We start from the raw sequence: 17593 nt of genomic DNA, 5'->3' as shown, positions 1-17593 counted from the left end.
CACACTAGTGTGTCTTGAGCTGTTCTCAAGTGTGCCCCCACATCTAAAGATGCCCAAACCCATTTACAACCACCACCAGTTCAAATGTTATTTACTGATCTCTTCTTTTCATGTAAAGGGCCAATGTTTTTTATTTTTGTTACCTATGGGGATCAGTGTGATTGTTTTTAATGTGGGGGCCAATAGGTTTGTTTTTTTCCTGTGCTGGTCAATGTGTTTTGCCCTGTGGGGATCTTAGGGTGTGCCTTGGCAATTTTAAAGTCCTATTTAGTGTGCCGCAAGGTAAAAAGTTTGAAAATCACTGCTATAGGGAATCTGTGGAATGGGCTGAAAAACAAATCTGAGCCATGGTGGACTCACCTTGCAACTTACAGGACAAAACCACTTGCCTGAAGTGGTTACATCATTTACGACCACACCAGGCTGTGCGGTACGTGATCTGGTCGCAAACAACGTGACAAGTCAGTAGGCCAGCATGGGTGGTTTCAGGAAGAGAATTGCCTGCAGCTGTAACTATCACAGAGACGTCCCAGCCCCTGTGCTTCCCTCCCACAGACTCTGCAGTGCTGCTGATAGGTCAGCACGGCAGTACTCTCCACCCAGCGTCTGCAGACATTAGCGCCCCAGAGCCACTGGGAATGTTGCAATGTTACCATTGTTGGTGTTCCGATGTTCATTTTTTTTTATGAAATAATTTTTCGATAAGTTTTAACCCTTTGAGTGCCAACACCAGCATGAGAGATGTGCAAAATATCTGCTAAAAATGCCAGCGTCGCTCAAATTATATTTGCCTTGGGTGACTGGCAGGTCTGACTTCCAATAGGAAGTCACTGCCAGTCACAGTGAAGCCAGTGCAGTCTCACGGACTGAATCTACACTACAGTGATGGATTTTACCTGGGGGGGCTGCAGATCTGCAGCCCATAGGTAAAAACCTCCACTGGTCACACTGGTCACAACTGTTTTGGTGGTCCCCGGTATGGAAAACGCCAAAACATTGAATCATTAGGCTATGTTTTGGAAGCACGGATAGCAGCACTTTCTCCAACTGAGTGGTCGCTTCTTGGATCTGCCTAAATATTGACCAATGAGTGATGCCGGGTGTGAATAGCGGGCATGACCAGGCTCTAGAGGTATATAATAGGGTGAGGTCGCTATACTTTTAGAAGTTAATTGTAGGCTGGAAAGACAGGTCCAAACACAAACCTGAAATAATATCCCGTCGCTGCCAAGGCGAACATGAAATCAAGGTACACTTAAAAATTGGCCCCAAATTAAGATGTCATTGAAAAAGGTCTACCACAGGGCCCTTATTCGGGATGTCCGCTGCCTGCCCATATCACTGCATTTTTTCGTTCATATGTACTACGAGTGGTCTGGACCACATATACATATGCGTGTGCCTTTCCCATCATTCGATGGTCCGCGACCATCGAAAGATGGGGGAGGTTCCCACTGGCATGTGAATGGTTGTTTATTTAAAACAGCGATTCACGTGCCCGACGAACGAATATTGAGTGCGAATGGGGGCAGGCATACCACCATCCGCCGGGCGGGTTCTGGATGACTCGCAAGGGTGCGAAGTCGCGCCCGAGTGAGTAAACCAGAATAAGGGCCCATAAGAGAGGCAATGTTCATGATTTGTCATTAGCGAATGTTAGGCCACAGAGGTGTGGAGGACAAAGTACTGGTTATCTGGTACCTCTGCAACTAGCACCACGATCACACAGTCTTCCTTCTCCTGCTGGTTCAGTTCTGAGATCAATGAGTTGAGCGTGTCTGCCAGATAGGAATGAACCTCCCTCTTCACGCTGGGGATCCCCATTACTACTGATACTGTGAAAGGAACACGCACAGTAATGCAATTATAGTCTGATAAATCGCCAGTAACATCATTACAATTGAACAAACCTTCTACAGAGTGGAGACGTTGTCCATAGCAACCAATACAATTCTGGCTAGCATTTATCAAGTGCATTCTACAAAGTGATAGGTAGACAAGGATCCGTTACTATGGGAAACTTCTACACTCCTCAGAACAACATTCAGTCCTCCAGTTTCTATGGAACTACAAAGCTCAGCCGGCCCGGTCAAAGATTTGCTAAAAGGGTGCTCTAAAACTCTAGCAGGCAATGCTGGGATATGTAGTTCCTCAACGGCTGGAGGGTGGAAAACACCTGCTTTAGAAACTTTGGCACACCCAAGTAAAATAAAGTGATATTTGATATTTACAGACCTGTTTGTGCACAATACAGTCTTCATTCTAGCCCCCGCTATCTTTGAAAACCCATGCAGTACCTGTTCCCTGCCTGGGGTGTCGCTGTCTGCTGTGGTGTTTCTAGCACCGATCTGGTTTGCATATCAGTGCTGATATTCAGACCACACTGTGCTAGAAGCATTACACCAGACAGCGACACCCCAGACAGTGAAGAGGAACTGCATGGGTTTTCAAATACGGCGAGTGCTAAAATGAACACTACAATACTTACAGTACATTTGTACAGCTTGGCATTTCTATATGCATCTGTATGTATTTTTAGGTACTTGTTTCCTAGCACGGCGCCACCGACTTTAATTGTATGCCATCGGATCGGAAAAATCGTGTCGATCGCATCGCATGCGATGGACCCAAATTTTTACATTGGATCCGATGTTAAATGGTCCCTGAGACCCGATTGTACATTGGACCCAATGTTAAATGCCCCCCAGACCCCATTTTCAATTGTATACCCACCGTAATGGTTAATTATATGTGAAATGAGCCCGAATCGTGGCGAGCGCAGTGAGCCCCGCGAGGGGACGCGCATTACTTCACAGGTATTACGCCTGCACTCGCCATGCTTCGGGCTCGGTGGCTCGCTGCGCTTTCCACACTATATAAAATCAACTCCACACCGACGTGGATAGTGAGGGTATGAAAAGGTCGGAGGACGCGTACCGCCGCCCCTCGCGGGCTCGCTGCACTTGCCACGATTCAGGTTGGCGTTCATCGTGGGGTGGCATTAACAATGGGGGGGGGGCATTTCCCATACAAATTAACCATCAGGGTGGCTATACAATCAAAAATCAAGTATGGGGGGCCATTTAACATTGGATCCTATGTAAAATCGGGTCTATCGCATTGGTCGCATCGCATGCCACCCGATTTTAAACGGCCATTTAACATTACATACAATGTTAAATCGGGTCGGTCGCATCGGTTGCATCGCATGCCATTATAATGGCATGCGATGGACCCGATTTTTACATTGTCGGGAAAGCTCTTAAAAAGCCTGAAATCGGGTCAGTCGGGTCCCATCGAATATCTTAAGTTAAGGTATGCGATGGGACCCGACGGGCGCCCTGCTAGAAAACAAGTACCTATTTTTATTAAGAAACTTTACTGCTGCTTCCTGTGGGTCATTCGATAAAGGTATTTCCCAAATCTCAATTAGCATTACCATATTATAGGGTAGCTGTATGGAGCAGTGATAAGGGAGGAGAAGTGATAAAGTGCCTGGTACACACCGGACAATCAGCTCCTGACTGTTAAGTTACAGGCTGGGTTTAAAAAGGGACAGTTAGAAGCTGATTGGCCTGTGATAAAGTACCAGGCACTTTATCACTTCCAGTGGCGTAGTTTGGTTTTTGTCGTCCCCCCCCCCGCGCCGTTACTGGGGGGCGCCTCCCCCCCCTCCTCGCTGGTGCTCTCCCCGCCCCCCTGGCCGCCGGTGCTCCCCCCCCCCATCGCCGCAGGCTTACCTGTCTGCGCGTCCCGGCTCCCCTCCTGACTTCAATTAATAATTCTATGCAGACGGACCACGATAAAATGGCCGCCCCCACACCGTCTGCTTTATGGGGCGGCCATTTTATTGTGGTCCGTCCCCATAGAATTGATTAAAGCCAGGAGGGAAGCCGGGACGCGCAGACAGGTTAGCCTGCGGGGGATGGGGGGCGGGGGCATTACTATAGCACCGCAGCCACCCGGCGCCCCCACATGCACAGTACCCCCCCGCGAACACGGGGGCTGCGGTGCGATAGTTACGCCACTGATCACTTCTCCTCCCTGATCACTGGTTCATTATGGAGGAGAAGTGAGCCAGAGGAGATGTGGCCCATGGCAACCAATCAGCACTAAAGTAACATCTATAATTTGCATAATACAAAATTATATAGAGCATCTGATTGGTTGCCATGGGCCACTTCTCCTCCCTTATCACTGCTTTATATATCTATCCCAAAGGGCATTATTAATGTATCATTATAATTTGTAAGTATTAAATGACTGCAATCCAAAAACACACACAGCTCAAGGGCCATTCAACAGTATCATTCAATAGGGGCCGTGCAATCACTTTCCCACTGTACATTATGCAGGATGACCTACTGTGCTCCTCCCAATGGTGGTGGTGGCCATAACCAGACCCCTCCAGTAACTGTGCACCACAGTAGTAAATCAACTTGATAGTGTTAATTCTAGCACCCTGCATCTTTCAGAAAATGTGCAGTTCATCCTCCCTGTCTGGGATGTCCCTTTCTGCGGTGGTGCTTCTAGCGCAGTGTGGTCTGTATTTCAGCACTGATATTTAGACCAGACCTGTGCTACAGATAAACCCCAGGCAGGGAAGAGGAACTGCTGCGCGGGTTTTGAAAGATGCATGGTGCTAGTATGAACACTTATGCTGGGTACATAACATAATGATTTGGCTTCAATTCTACAAATTTCACTACAATCTCGACCGATAGTACGTAAATTGGGCATGTTTTGCCATGTTTTAGATCCGACTCCGATCCATGTCCCCGCTGGTCGTTTAGCAGATCCTACCTGCTGCAGTCAGGAGTTGAGGGGATGTGGTCAGTTGGTCTACAGCATGATGGTCGACAATCATTAGGATTTGGTTGACATGGGAAAAGGTTGACATGGTTCTAGGTTGAAAGGTCATTAGTTCGACAGTGACTAGGTAGACAGTCAAAAGGCCGACATGGGGTTTTTCACTGTTTTTTGAACCGACATGTGCCAACAGGCGGTATTTCATGCCCTACCATCCACTAGGTCGTGGTGGCAGAATAAAATAGTGTGCCGACGCAGTGCGAGTGATAGGCGGGGATGCAGTGCACTTGAACTTTGTCCATGTCAACTGTGTTGACAGTCAGGTCAAAAAACTGCGAAAAACCCTATGTGGACCTTTTGACATCGTAGAACTAATGACCTGTCGAACTAATGACCTTTCCACCTAGAACCATGTCAACCTTTTCCCATGTCGACCTAGACCCATGTCAGCCTAATGGTGTCAACTTAATGACTGTCGACCATAATGCTGTAGACCAAATGATCCCAACCTGATTTGAGAACGATCCCTTCAATTGGGTACAGATCGTGATCGGATCGTATGCTCCAACAGATCCAACATCGTATGGTCGTATCACGATCATTATCGTCCTGGTGTGTACCCTACATTAGCTTGTTATTATGGTGGGGAAAGATCTAAAGAGGAGCGGTGGAAGTTCTAGCCACCAACTATCTTGTACAGTCTAAGAGGCTATCTAGAATCCTATTGGCTCGTTTGTCTTTTTTTCCCGTTTGAAAAACATTCCGTTGTGCGTCTTCTTTGATTGATAAATGAAATGTAGAGGAAATAGCAGGATTTACCTCCAGTCCTCCCCTGACCCACATGTACTGCCGGCTGCAGGCTGTTCTCCTTGGATAGCAGGTGGGGAAGGTGGTGGAAGATGGTGGGTAAGTGTAACACATTCTTGTTGGTGATATTCCACAGTTTCAGCTTGGTTTCATCTTAAAGAAAAAAAAAAACATCACCACACAGACAGGGTAAATGCATTGCAGAACAGCCAGCGGTAATTTAACATTACATAGCCTGGCGGGCGTTTAACAGGGACCGCACAGTGAAGACAACTGAACTCATTTGCAACAGACCAAATGATAGATGACTCAGTCTATGTATTAAACAAGAAGCATTAGTCCAATTTGGTGTGGAGAAAAACACATTTTCCCCGAACCTAGGAATGTACCAAGTAATTTGTTGCAGGGGAGAGGTCACATCAATCCATTTAAAGGGGAACCGAAGTGGAAACCAAAATGAGCCCACAGCAAACACTCCACTATCCCGGCATGGTGCAGAAAAGCAGGCAATATTTAGTTTTCTGACCCCCTAATCACACATAAATGGTCGGTCATGGCACTGTTGTATGTCATTGTTCTTGCCTGCTAATAAGCTCCCTCTGGAAAATAGAGTTGTGTCTGACTGGGGATCACTAGCTTACGAACTTTCTTCATGTTCTCTGTCGAAAGCAGTGGCGTAACTATAAATTTTGCTCCCCCCAGCCAAAATATTTTCAGGCGCCCCCCCACGTACTGTCCCTTATACATTTGGCAATACATCTTGATGTCACTTATACTATATGATACACACTGTAATTACACTCACACTATACACCCCACACCATAATGTACAGTACCTTACACTATACACTCTATGGTTAGGGTTATAGGATGTGGTGTGCATGTATGGTTAGGGTTATAGGTTGTGTGGTGTGTGTGTGTATGGTTAGTGTTATAGGCTGCGGTGTGTGTGTGTATGGTTAGGGTTATAGGCTGCGGTGTGTGTGTATGGTTAGGGTTATAGGCTGTGGTGTGTGTGTATGGTTAGGGTTATAAGCTGCGGTGTGTGTGTGTGTGTATGGTTAGGGTTATAGACTGCGGTGTGTATGGTTAGGGTTATAAGCTGCGGTGTGTGTGTGTATGGTTAGGGTTATAGGCTGCGGTGTGTGTGTGTATGGTTAGGGTTATAGGCTGTGGTGTGTGTGTATGGTTAGGGTTATAAGCTGCGGTGTGTGTGTGTGTGTATGGTTAGGGTTATAGACTGCGGTGTGTATGGTTAGGGTTATAGGCCGCGGTGTGTGTGTGTGTGTGTATGGTTAGGGTTATAGGCTGCGGTGTGTGTGTGTGTGTGTGGTTAGTGTTATAGGCTGCGGGTGTGTGTGTGTGTGTGTGTAAGGTTAGGGTTGTGGGATGCGTGGTGTGCATGTATGGTTAGTGTTATAGGCTGTGGTGTGTGTGTATGGTTAGGGTTATAGGCTGCGGGGTGTGTGTGTATGGTTGGTGTTATAGGCTGCGGTGTGTGAGTGTATGGTTAGGGTTATAGGCTGCGTTGTGTGAGTGTATGGTTAGGGTTATAGGCTGCGGTGTGTGTGTGTGTATGGTTAGGGTTATAGGCTGCGGGTGTTTGTGTATGGTTAGGGTTATAGGCTGCGGTGTGTGTGTGTATGGTTAGGGTTATAGGCTGCGGGGTGTGTGTGTATGGTTAGGGTTATAGGCTGCGGTGTGTGTGTATGGTTAGGGATATAGGCTGCGGTGTGTGTGTGTAAGTGTATGGTTAGGGTTATAGGCTGCGGTGTGTGTGTGTATGGTTAGGGTTATAGGCTGCGGGTGTTTGTGTATGGTTAGGGTTATAGGCTGCGGTGTGTGTGTGTATGGTTAGGGTTATAGGCTGCGGTGTGTGTGTATGGTTAGGGTTATAGGCTGCGGGGTGTGTGTGTATGGTTAGGGTTATAGGCTGCGGGGTGTGTGTGTATGGTTAGGGTTATAGGCTGCGGGGTGTGTGTGTATGGTTAGGGTTATAGGCTGCGGGGTGTGTGTGTATGGTTAGGGTTATAGGCTGCGGTGTGTGTGTGTGTGTATGGTTAGGGTTATAGGCTGAAGGGGGGGGGGGGGTAGGTGTACACACTCACATGCAAACTTACTGCAGGTGTATTGGTGCAGTTATTGTACTTATCTTCTCCTGCAGAGGTCTCTCTGCTGGCTTGAAGTCTGCACAGCCGTGCAGCCTGGAGCAGGAGGGTTCTATTAGGCAGGCAATGAAACAGCGCTGCAGGCGCTATGTGGAGACACCGTAGGACAGTGAGTGACAGCTCCCCCAGCATAATGTCACAGCAGGCTCCGTGTCCCCCGGCATATGACACAGCGCCAACTCCGTCTCCTCAGAGCGGCTGCACATATAGCGCCGGGGCTCTCCTCACTCACTACAGGAGGGATGCTGATACTAGGTACAGAGCGCGGGCACAGCACACTTCAGCGCTGGGCACCCCCCACAAGCAGCGATACAATTGGCTGGTAACGGAGCGCTGAGGGGCTAACTGCGCTGTCACTCAGAGATGTGACAGCGCAGGACCGCCTATACCTGGGGATGGTGGCTGCAGGGGTCAAACAGCCTGTGGGCTGCTGCTGGGGTTGCCATGGAGAAGGTTGCCAAGTGCACCTCTCCAACACCTGCGCCCCTGTGGCCCCGGCTCCCCCCCGCCACCGCTGGGGCTGCCTACCGCTAGTTACGCCACTGGTCGAAAGACATCTTTTACACAGGATTTGATCCGGTAACACAGAGAAGAGAAGATGAACTCCCTAAAGGACTAAAGGTGCCCACACACTAGAACGATTTTTGGGCCGATTGGCCGATTTCCGATAAATCGGCCGATATATCCTCCGACGTTTACCGATAATCAGACGAAAATCGTCCGAGATCGGTCCGATGCGCACTCCCGTGGATCTTTAGCTGAATCTTCTGATCTTTCGTGCAGCACGAAAGATCAGAAGATTTAACAAAAGATCCATAGGAACGCATACGGGATCTTAAGAAAAATCTTTGGTAAAGATGTGCGCTTGCCTGAAATCTTTTGCCCAGGACGGACAAAAGATTTCAAGGCTAATTTATGTGCACATCTTACAATCGCAGATCTTTCTAGTGTGTGGGCACCTTAAGGGCCAGATTCTCTAAGCTTCAAAAGTAATAAAATAGAGAGTGATAAACAGCCAGCCAATCAGCTCCTGTCTGACATTTTTCAAACACAGTCTGTGGCATGGCAGGTAGGAGCTGATTGGCTGGTTGTTTATCACTCTCCATTTTATCACTTTTGAAGCTTAGAGAATCTGACCCTAAGTTCTGTTCGAGCCCGCCCCCTGCTTTCTGGTTGGTCACTTGTCATACAAGTGTGATCTGAAATTCTACCATAAGGGTCGGACTGGTCCCCCGATGTTCACAGGACTGCCCCTGGTGAGCTCCACAGCCTGGGGACCTGATCTCCTCCGTTACGGGTGCATGGTTTGTAGCTATAGAAACTAGACAATGTGGGGGGCCCTGTCTGACACACCCTTGCCCCCTCCATTGTAAAGGATGCGGTCATTAGGTGGAACGTGTCTAGGTGAGTCAAAAGGTCAACCGCTATTGGTCGACAGTTAAAAGGTTGACACAAATAAAAATGGTGGACGTGCATTAGGTCAACATGATTAAAAAGTTGTCACAAGCAAAAAGTCAACATGGAAAAAGATCGACATGAGTTTTTCACACTTTTTTCCCTTCAAAAGTGGACTTATACGGTGCCCATGTCAACTTATATCAACACGGACACCAAAAAAGTGAAAAACTCAAGTCAGCCTTTTTTCTCTGTTGGACCTTTTTTTTTTCCCCCATGTCAACTTTTTTTGATGTGTTGACATTTTTGACAGTGTCAATTTAATGCATGACCACCTTTTTGATGTGTTGACCTTTTAACGGTTGACCAATAGTGGTCCACCTTTTGACTTTCGACGTAGACACTGTTGACCTAACAACCCATACCCTATTACAAATGGTCCATATTTATGGAATGCCCACCCGAACGGTTGGCCAAGTTCCTCTGTGATAGGCGGCCACACACTTCAGCTTGGACTCCTCCCACTTCATTCCTTTGTATGCACTTCATGCCCCAGTCCAACACAGTGTTCTACCTCCATGCTGCCCTTACACAGTTTCTATACTGCCTGCACTACTCTTCTTAAATGATTAAATTGCACAGAACTGCAATCGTATATTCTCAAACATCCCCGTTAATCAGTTTTAATTCGGCAGTCGCGGCAATTATAATTTGATTATTCCTTTTTAGCAGCCGCAAAAACAAAAATAAAGCCCTTTAAGTTCTAACTGATGCAGCAACAGACTCCAAAGCTTTATACGTTTCTTATAGTCCCACGTGGTCACTGGCAGAAGGAAGGGATACATCCAAGGCTATAGAGACATATTAGCATAAATTCTTGTTCTAGATTTACAGATTAGAAACGCCTCTTCTATTTCTTGTACACATTCAGATGCTAAAAAGCCTTTTAAGAGGATATGCCATTCAGGCGGCTGAGGAACATTACTTCTGACAGCTCTGACATGAGCATTAGCTAAATTATCTATTAGAAAAGCACATAAAAAAAAAATAGATCAAACAAAATGGCTGCCATTAGTAAACCCGATTTGAATTTGCCTAATAAATATCAAGAGAAGGAAATTTTAGATGTCGGAAAGGGCAGGAAGGCTTGGGCATAATTTCCTTCGATCGAAGCCGTAACAGCTTTTAGGGTTTAACCCTATAAAAAAATACTAAGAGACGGCACAGGCCATGCTGGCATGAAGCATTCTGGATAAAATCTATGAAGGCCGATTTGCCGCTAGGCCGCATGGCTGGAAACTGGTCTCACCAGATAAGCTGCTCCATGTGCGGTTGATGTCCCGTAAGGCTTGCTTTTCAGAGATGGCCCTTTTGATTTCATCCAGGACCAGGTTCAGTTCCTTGGAGCGTTTTAGGTTCTCCTGTTCGGCAGCATGCAGACGATCCCTGAGGGCCAGGAACTCCCTCTGATAGACATCCACCACATCTCCTGAGGGAAGACAAGTTAACATGAGCCCCGAAAGCAAACCAAGAGAAATCACAAGAACAAAAAATATATACTTCTAAAAGACGAGCGTAACTAAGAATATCTGCTACTTTGCATTGATCATCAAATACATGTTGCCATAAAAATCCAGGACACAATCTCATTGGGTCGTGTCCTCAGCCCCATAGGTTTTTTGTTGGTACAAATATAGCTGCAGGCACCTATACCCTTGTATTATACGTTAATATGGTGGCATTAGGAACGTTGAAAAGTTGGCTGTAAGTTATTGACATTGGGGTTGATGTATTAAGCAATAAGGCCAGTGCCCAAAGCAGTGATTTTTAATGTTCTTGAACTTGCGGCACAACAAACAGGATTTTAAGATTGCCAAGGTACACCTTTAGACCCCCAGGGAAAAACAATCAAACCCATGGGTCCCCATATGAAAAAAAGCAACAGTTGAACAGCACCCTTGCAGCAAAACAAGTGCAATGTGTACAGAAAACTTCCCCTTCGCAGAATACGGACTCTAAATACCTCCAGTCAAGGCGGCTTCCAAACACTTTCACATACGCAATTGTAAATATGTTTATTTAGTCTTTCCGCAGTCACACAGACTTTTAGGCTTGGTTCAGAAGCCTATAATCAGGAATCCATCCAGTTTCTTAAAAACCAATTTTTGCCAGGATTTGCAAACCTTCAATTCTACAGAATCACAGTATAATCAGAACGCGCTGTAAGAGGCCTGTTTACCATGAGGTAATTTCAATGTTTTCCACTTTAGCTCTGGTAATGGTAAATCCCTTTAGCTACCTGTAAATGTCATTTTATTTTGTAGCACGGCTGGAGTTCTATTAGAAATGTTTCTACCCTGTGCAAAGTATAACTCTGCAATACTCACACCTCCGCTACACTACACAAAAGCAGTGCTATTATCCATAAACCATAGCTGATTGGTTACAATTTGTGGCAGCATGTTTAATTATCTTCTGAGCACAGATTTAAGAGCCGTCCCCCTTCAGCGATGAAACTGTGGTCTAGAAGGTGCCTGAACCCAGTGGTTCTCTACCTCGGTCCTCAAGAACCCCCAACAGTGCACGTTTTCCAGGTCACCTGGCAGGTGTTCAGAAATCAGCTTTATTGGTTAAATGAACTTGCTATATAGCAACTGAAGATGTATGTATATGTTCTTTTCTTTTTAATGTAGCTGTATTTATATATATTCCACAAAAGAACAGTAATATGTAAGGGCCACTCTGCAATCTTATCCCATCTCCTTGGAGAGAAATAAAGGAACGGAGGAAGAATGGAAAGACGATACAGTGTTCTTATCCCTTATATAACACCGCTGTTTAAAGTCTCCTGAGACCCTAGAGGCCCAACACAAAGAAACGTACAGACTCCCATTTATTGCCATCAAGCGAGTGCAATCACAAATGGGTTCCCTGAGAGCCTGTCACACATACGCACAAGGACTTATTGCTGCTTTCTCACGTGTGACTGATGCACTATATATTTATCATGTACAGTAAGGATATAAGAAGATGTGGGTCATATGCGGCACTATTTATTTGCTACATTTATTTTGTAGATTTTTTTTCATCTTTGTGGGTAAAATTGCATCAGTTACCATAATGTAGTGATACTTGCACCGTGAAATACAGGACCGTGGGGCAGTAATGCACGCCACTCCTTAGAATGTCATGCTATGGGTCACTGAGGATTCCTGGAACAATCTAGTGGGCTTTCGATTTTGGTGTCAATTTGTACATTTCAACATGTGGAGCCCCAATAAGTGTACTCCTTGGCTGCTACGCTTCGGGCCCGATGCCCACTCTGCTAGGGCACAGCACACTAAAGGCCCCCATACATTAGGCCGAACCAATTCGCCTGTAAGCCCCCTGGCAGCTCCCCGGGAGGCTCGCATACGATTTTTGGCAATGGGACGGTGAGGAACAGTGGTGCGGGCGGCGGGTGCTGATCTACAGCAGGTGATGAGGAGCAGTGGGGCGGGCGGTGATCAGCGGGACAGGCACGCTGGCAGATATTGCAATTTTTAAAAAACATGTCAAATGACTGCCCGGCCTCTGGGTACTTAAGGAAACTTAAGTACCCAGAGGAAACCCACGCAGGCATGGCGAGTATATACAAAACCCATGACCTCACTGCTGCATATAGTACCTCCCAACTGTCCCCATTTTCATGGGACAGTCACAACCATTTGTGACTGTCCCAAGTCCCACCTGTAGGCACTTGAGTCACCCATAACATAGCAGCGGGGAATAGATGCTGCCTGTGCACACCCCCCTTTTGGCTAAGCCCCGCCCCTTACTGGGAGCAAACCACTTTGCACACTGTTGAACCACAATGACATTCTGCAAACACCATTGCAGAGATCTGTAAGTCCCCTGCTGGGCGTCTCAGTACATTTTCCAGGCAGCAGCATTAGCATATTTTAGAACGGCAGTGGTGCAAAATAACATCTGCTATTGGAATAGCGACCACATATGAAACGGCCGCTATATACTCCATACACACACACACGCTAGTGTTCATTTTTTTTGACAGCAGACAATTGCCTACCAGTATTGTTTTTGGACTGTAGAAGGAAACCAACGCACCTGGCGAAAACGCAGAGGAACACTAGGAGAACATACAAACCCCACAAAAATCGGACAGAGCCCTCTTCTGTGAATGTTATTAAGTCATTGTTACTAGATCTTCCGGGGACGGGAGATGAAGGTGTGAGTAAGTAGTACGCCGGATAATGCTAATGACGGACACTCCGAGCTCTGGCACCAGACATCTGTGTAATGGGATTCTATAGAGCGTGACTACTTGTCAGCTAGCAGCAGAAGTGACACTTTGTTATAAAGTCTTTTCTGTCCGGAGATCTACATTTTATCACTCGGACGGACGTACTCCAACATTCCAGCCATTAACCTTGCTACACACTTTATATTGCATCTGTCTTCCGGAAGGTCACTTTAGGAAATAATCTAGCCATCTAATTATCTTTACAGGCCACAATGTGAATGGAAATATTAAGTTTTTCTCGTAACCTGGTAAAATGTAATACTTCATAAACCGACATATTTGGAAGAAGAGTTTTGCTAAGGCCACTGTCACCTGTCACACTAATGAGGGCACCAAGGTGACAGCGGCAACATCTATTCCGTATAAATGAAACATTTTCTGCAGCCTCATTTCCTTTCATCATCTCTGTCCCGTTACACAATGCGGCCACACCGGACTACACCCCGGTACAATGGTCGAAGTCCTCGGGAGCTCCAGATGCTATACAATATGCGTTACTGGAACCCCTGCTGAGCATGCAGTCACTGTCAACGGTCAGATTTAAATGAATATTCATGATAGAAGTTACTGTAATCATCGTTAGTGATATAGTGGGTACACACTGAAATAATTAGCAATGTCATTATTGTGCATATCATTAATGAAAATTGCATAGTGTGTGCCCACCTTTACTTGAGGTAAGACCACACCCACTTCATCAAAAGACCTATACTCCTGAAATTCTGGAGTCACACTACGAGAAAGCCTGGAAGTATGTACTCCACTCATTCATAGTTATCCTGTGCAACTATGGGGGAGATGCACCAAACATTCTACAAGGGAACAAGTGTAGAAGATGCCCATTATATGCAATCAGATTCTATTATAATCTAAATCTAGCACATCCTATGAAATAATGAGAATGTACTTGGTTGCTATGGGAAACTTCTCCACCTGACCTGTTTAATTTTTTTTTTTTATAACAAATGCAAGAACATTAAAGCTGTACCCCTGCTTGTCCTGTTGGCACTCCTGTGTATGGATAATTATGAATGAGGAACAGAAGAGCCTCTGGAAAATTGGCTGCGTGGTATGTAGCAACCCCGGGAATGCTGTTGGGGAGACCGTTATATCTATCACAATTAATAGTCAAGCTTCAATGGACATATTATAGAGCAGGGTAGAGGAACCTTTGGCCATCCAGCTGTTGTTGAACTATGCATCCCAGCATACCCTGCTACAGTTTTAGCCAGGCCAAATAGCAAAGCTGTTGGAGGGCATGCTGGGATGTTTAGATTAGCAACAGCTGGAGGGTCAATGGTTCCCCATCCCTGGTATAGAGGCTAAAGGCGAGATTAGAACCCTTTTGGTGCTTTGTTTGCAGACTGTACTGAGCAGTAACAAAACCACATACGTCACCCCTAATGCTACATAATCATAATGAAGATCTTAAGCAAACTCAGTTGTCAATGTCAGTGACGTACATCACGCAGAACAAGGTATCTGAGAACGGAGCGCAGATCAATTGAAGTCATACTAAATAATGCAAGAGAGGAATAACTTATTCCTCCAGAAACCCAAATTAATAAAGACTGCGTATATCTGGGACACCTGGCAACTCGGTGATGTTTCATTTTTGTGTCAATCAAGGAGCTCTCAGAAATTCCCTTTTGCTTGAACAAACAACCTACAAAGCTTGAAATGGAAGAAAAAAAAAGTGTTCCGTGAAGAAATAAAAAAAGAGAGTCATAAGCATACATAATCTGGCGAGAAATCCACCATGCTCCCTCTGTCAAACACAGATACTGAGACCCAACTGCAGCATGAGAAGTCACTTATGCCCCTTTCAGACCGCACTTTTAAAACGGTAAATTGCCGTTTTTTTACCGTTTTAAAACGGTAATGTGTGCGGTCTGAAAGGTCCAGTCCCACTTAACCGGTTAGAAAATGCCGTTTTTTCTAACCGGTTAAAATGCAGGGTCCTACCCGTTTCTGAACCGGTATTTTAGCCAAAAAATCGGCTCAGAAACGGTATTTAGGACCCAGCCAATGAGCTGGGTCCTAAATTCAGCCCAGTGAATATTTAATGAGCTCATTAATGAGCTCATTAAGTATTCACAGCACTGGAGCCCCCCGCGCGCGTGTCGACGCCCCCCCGCGCGTGTCGACGGCCCCCCCGCGTGTCGACCCCCCCCGCGCGTGTCGACGGCCCCCCCGTGTCGACTTACCCCGTGCCGGTATCTCCGTTGTGGTTCCCGGCACTGCAGCTCAGTATGCTTGGAAAGCACTTATGAAAAAAGTGTCTTTCAGAAAATGGCTGCCCCCATACGGAAGACAGTTTTTTTAAACTGGGTTTCCTATGGGGCAGCCATTTTCTGGAAGACACTTTTTTCATAAGTGCTTTCCGAGCATACTGAGCTGCAGTCCACAACGGAGGTACCGGCACGGGGTAAGTCGACACGGGGGGGGGGCGCCGACACGCGGGGGTGGGGTGGGGGGGGGGTGGGGGGGCGTCGACACGCGCGGGGGGGCGTCGACATGCGCGGGGGGCGTCGACATGCGCGGGGGGGCGTCGACATGCGCGGGGGGGCGTCGACATGCGCTCGGTCGACACGCGAGGGGGGGGGGAAGCTGCATGGAGGGGAGTGCTGAAGGCTGCACTGGCTTTGACCCTGTATTTGGAAAGTTTCCAAAAACGGGTCTGCCAGTGTCAAAAAATCGGCACTTAAACGGTAATATACCGTTTAAGTGCTGCGGTCTGAAAGGGGTTTTATCTGGCAGACCCGTTTTTGGAAACGTTTCCAAATACAGGGTCAAAGCCAGTTATGCGGTCTGAAAGCAGCATTAATTCCCTCCTCCACAGCACAGCGGACTGTGGAGAGAAATATCATTGCCTGCCTAATTCCGCAGCACGCCTGCCTCGCGCAGCACCCACAGTCTCTGTTTTCATTAGGCTGAAGTGGAGATGCACATTGCACTGACTCACGGATCTTGTGGCAGACAGAGAGGGATAAGTCCCTGCGCGTTAATGATGGCCTCTCCTAAGACGCAAGCCCTGGGTCCTCTCTTTAGAAGTATGGTCTCCTGCGGTTTCCCTATAGGTTTATTAATGTGTCGCATGTTTAAAGATTCAGAGGTTATTAGAAACAGAGAGGTCTTTGCAGAGGTGATCATTTCACTTGTGACTAGGGAGACCAATCCTGGGATCGGCGGGATCCCGGGATTTTGACCTCAAATTGGTGAGATTTAAATTCTGGGACCGGAATTTTGGGATAAGTCAACGCATGCAAAATTTATTTTCTCTTCTTTTTTTTTTTTATGCCGGGCCCCTGCAGTATACGCTCTGATGCTGTCCGTGTCCCCCAGCTGTGTGGCAGTGACCAGACCTTATGCCGCTGCACATTCCGCCGAACGGCACTTTAGAAGAGCAGGACCATCAGCTCTGGCCACCAGGACTGATTGGGATAAGAGAAGGATGTAGTCCGTCCTGCTGCTGACTGCCAGAGTGCCAGCACTCCCAGCCCCATTGCCCAGTGTGAGTGACAGTGCCTGGGGGGAGGAGGTGCTGTGTTTTCATTAACAACCTCTATCGTTGGTTACCCGGGGAATCTCAGGATTGAGCGTTCTTTCAATACCGAATATGAGGATTGGAAGAATGGCCTAGGACTGGCCTAATTGTGATGCTGGAGTTTTTAAAAGGTGACTGCAGTAAAAGTAAACAAAGGGGCAGAGGCGGATTGGCCCACTGGGAAACCGGGCCGTTTCCCGGTGGGCCGGACCAGATTTCACTCTGGCTGGGCTGCTTACCTTCGTTAGAAGCGGCCGCAGCCCAGCCTGGTCACAAACAGCAGCATTGCCCAAAACAAATATGGCCGCCGCATATATGCATATATTAAATGCACATATGCATATATTAAATGCACATATGCATATATTAAATGCACATATGCGGCGGCCATATTTGTTTTGGGCAATGCTGCACTGTGTGAGCAGCTGCTGCCGCTGGATGTAGACGGAGGCAGTGGTGAGTAGTGTCCGCAACCCCGCCCCGCCCGCTGTAGCGGCAGCAATTCTCTTTCGGGAGAAAAGATAAATCACCAAAACCTCCACACTTAGAACAAGTATCTAGCAT

General features: G+C 46.8%; 1 protein-coding gene across 1 annotated transcript in view; it reads right to left on the bottom strand.

Moving 5' to 3' along the window:
- MGAT4B (alpha-1,3-mannosyl-glycoprotein 4-beta-N-acetylglucosaminyltransferase B) overlaps positions 1 to 17593 on the bottom strand; it is a 285731-nt gene that overhangs the window by 116539 nt on the left and 151599 nt on the right. The window contains exons 2-4 of the mRNA XM_083181481.1: positions 10489 to 10668; positions 5629 to 5769; positions 1702 to 1835 (exon numbers count right to left, since the gene is read on the bottom strand). Coding sequence (XP_083037607.1) covers positions 1702 to 1835; positions 5629 to 5769; positions 10489 to 10668 — 455 coding nt within the window. The remainder of the gene's footprint in view (positions 1 to 1701; positions 1836 to 5628; positions 5770 to 10488; positions 10669 to 17593) is intronic.

The sequence above is a fragment of the Crinia signifera genome, chromosome 4, assembly GCF_055691185.1.
Source record: "Crinia signifera chromosome 4, ASM5569118v1, whole genome shotgun sequence".
Taxonomy (NCBI): Eukaryota; Metazoa; Chordata; class Amphibia; order Anura; family Myobatrachidae; genus Crinia; species Crinia signifera.
The sequence above is the reverse complement of the archived record's forward strand: the minus strand, read 5'-3'. Positions and strand labels throughout refer to the sequence as shown.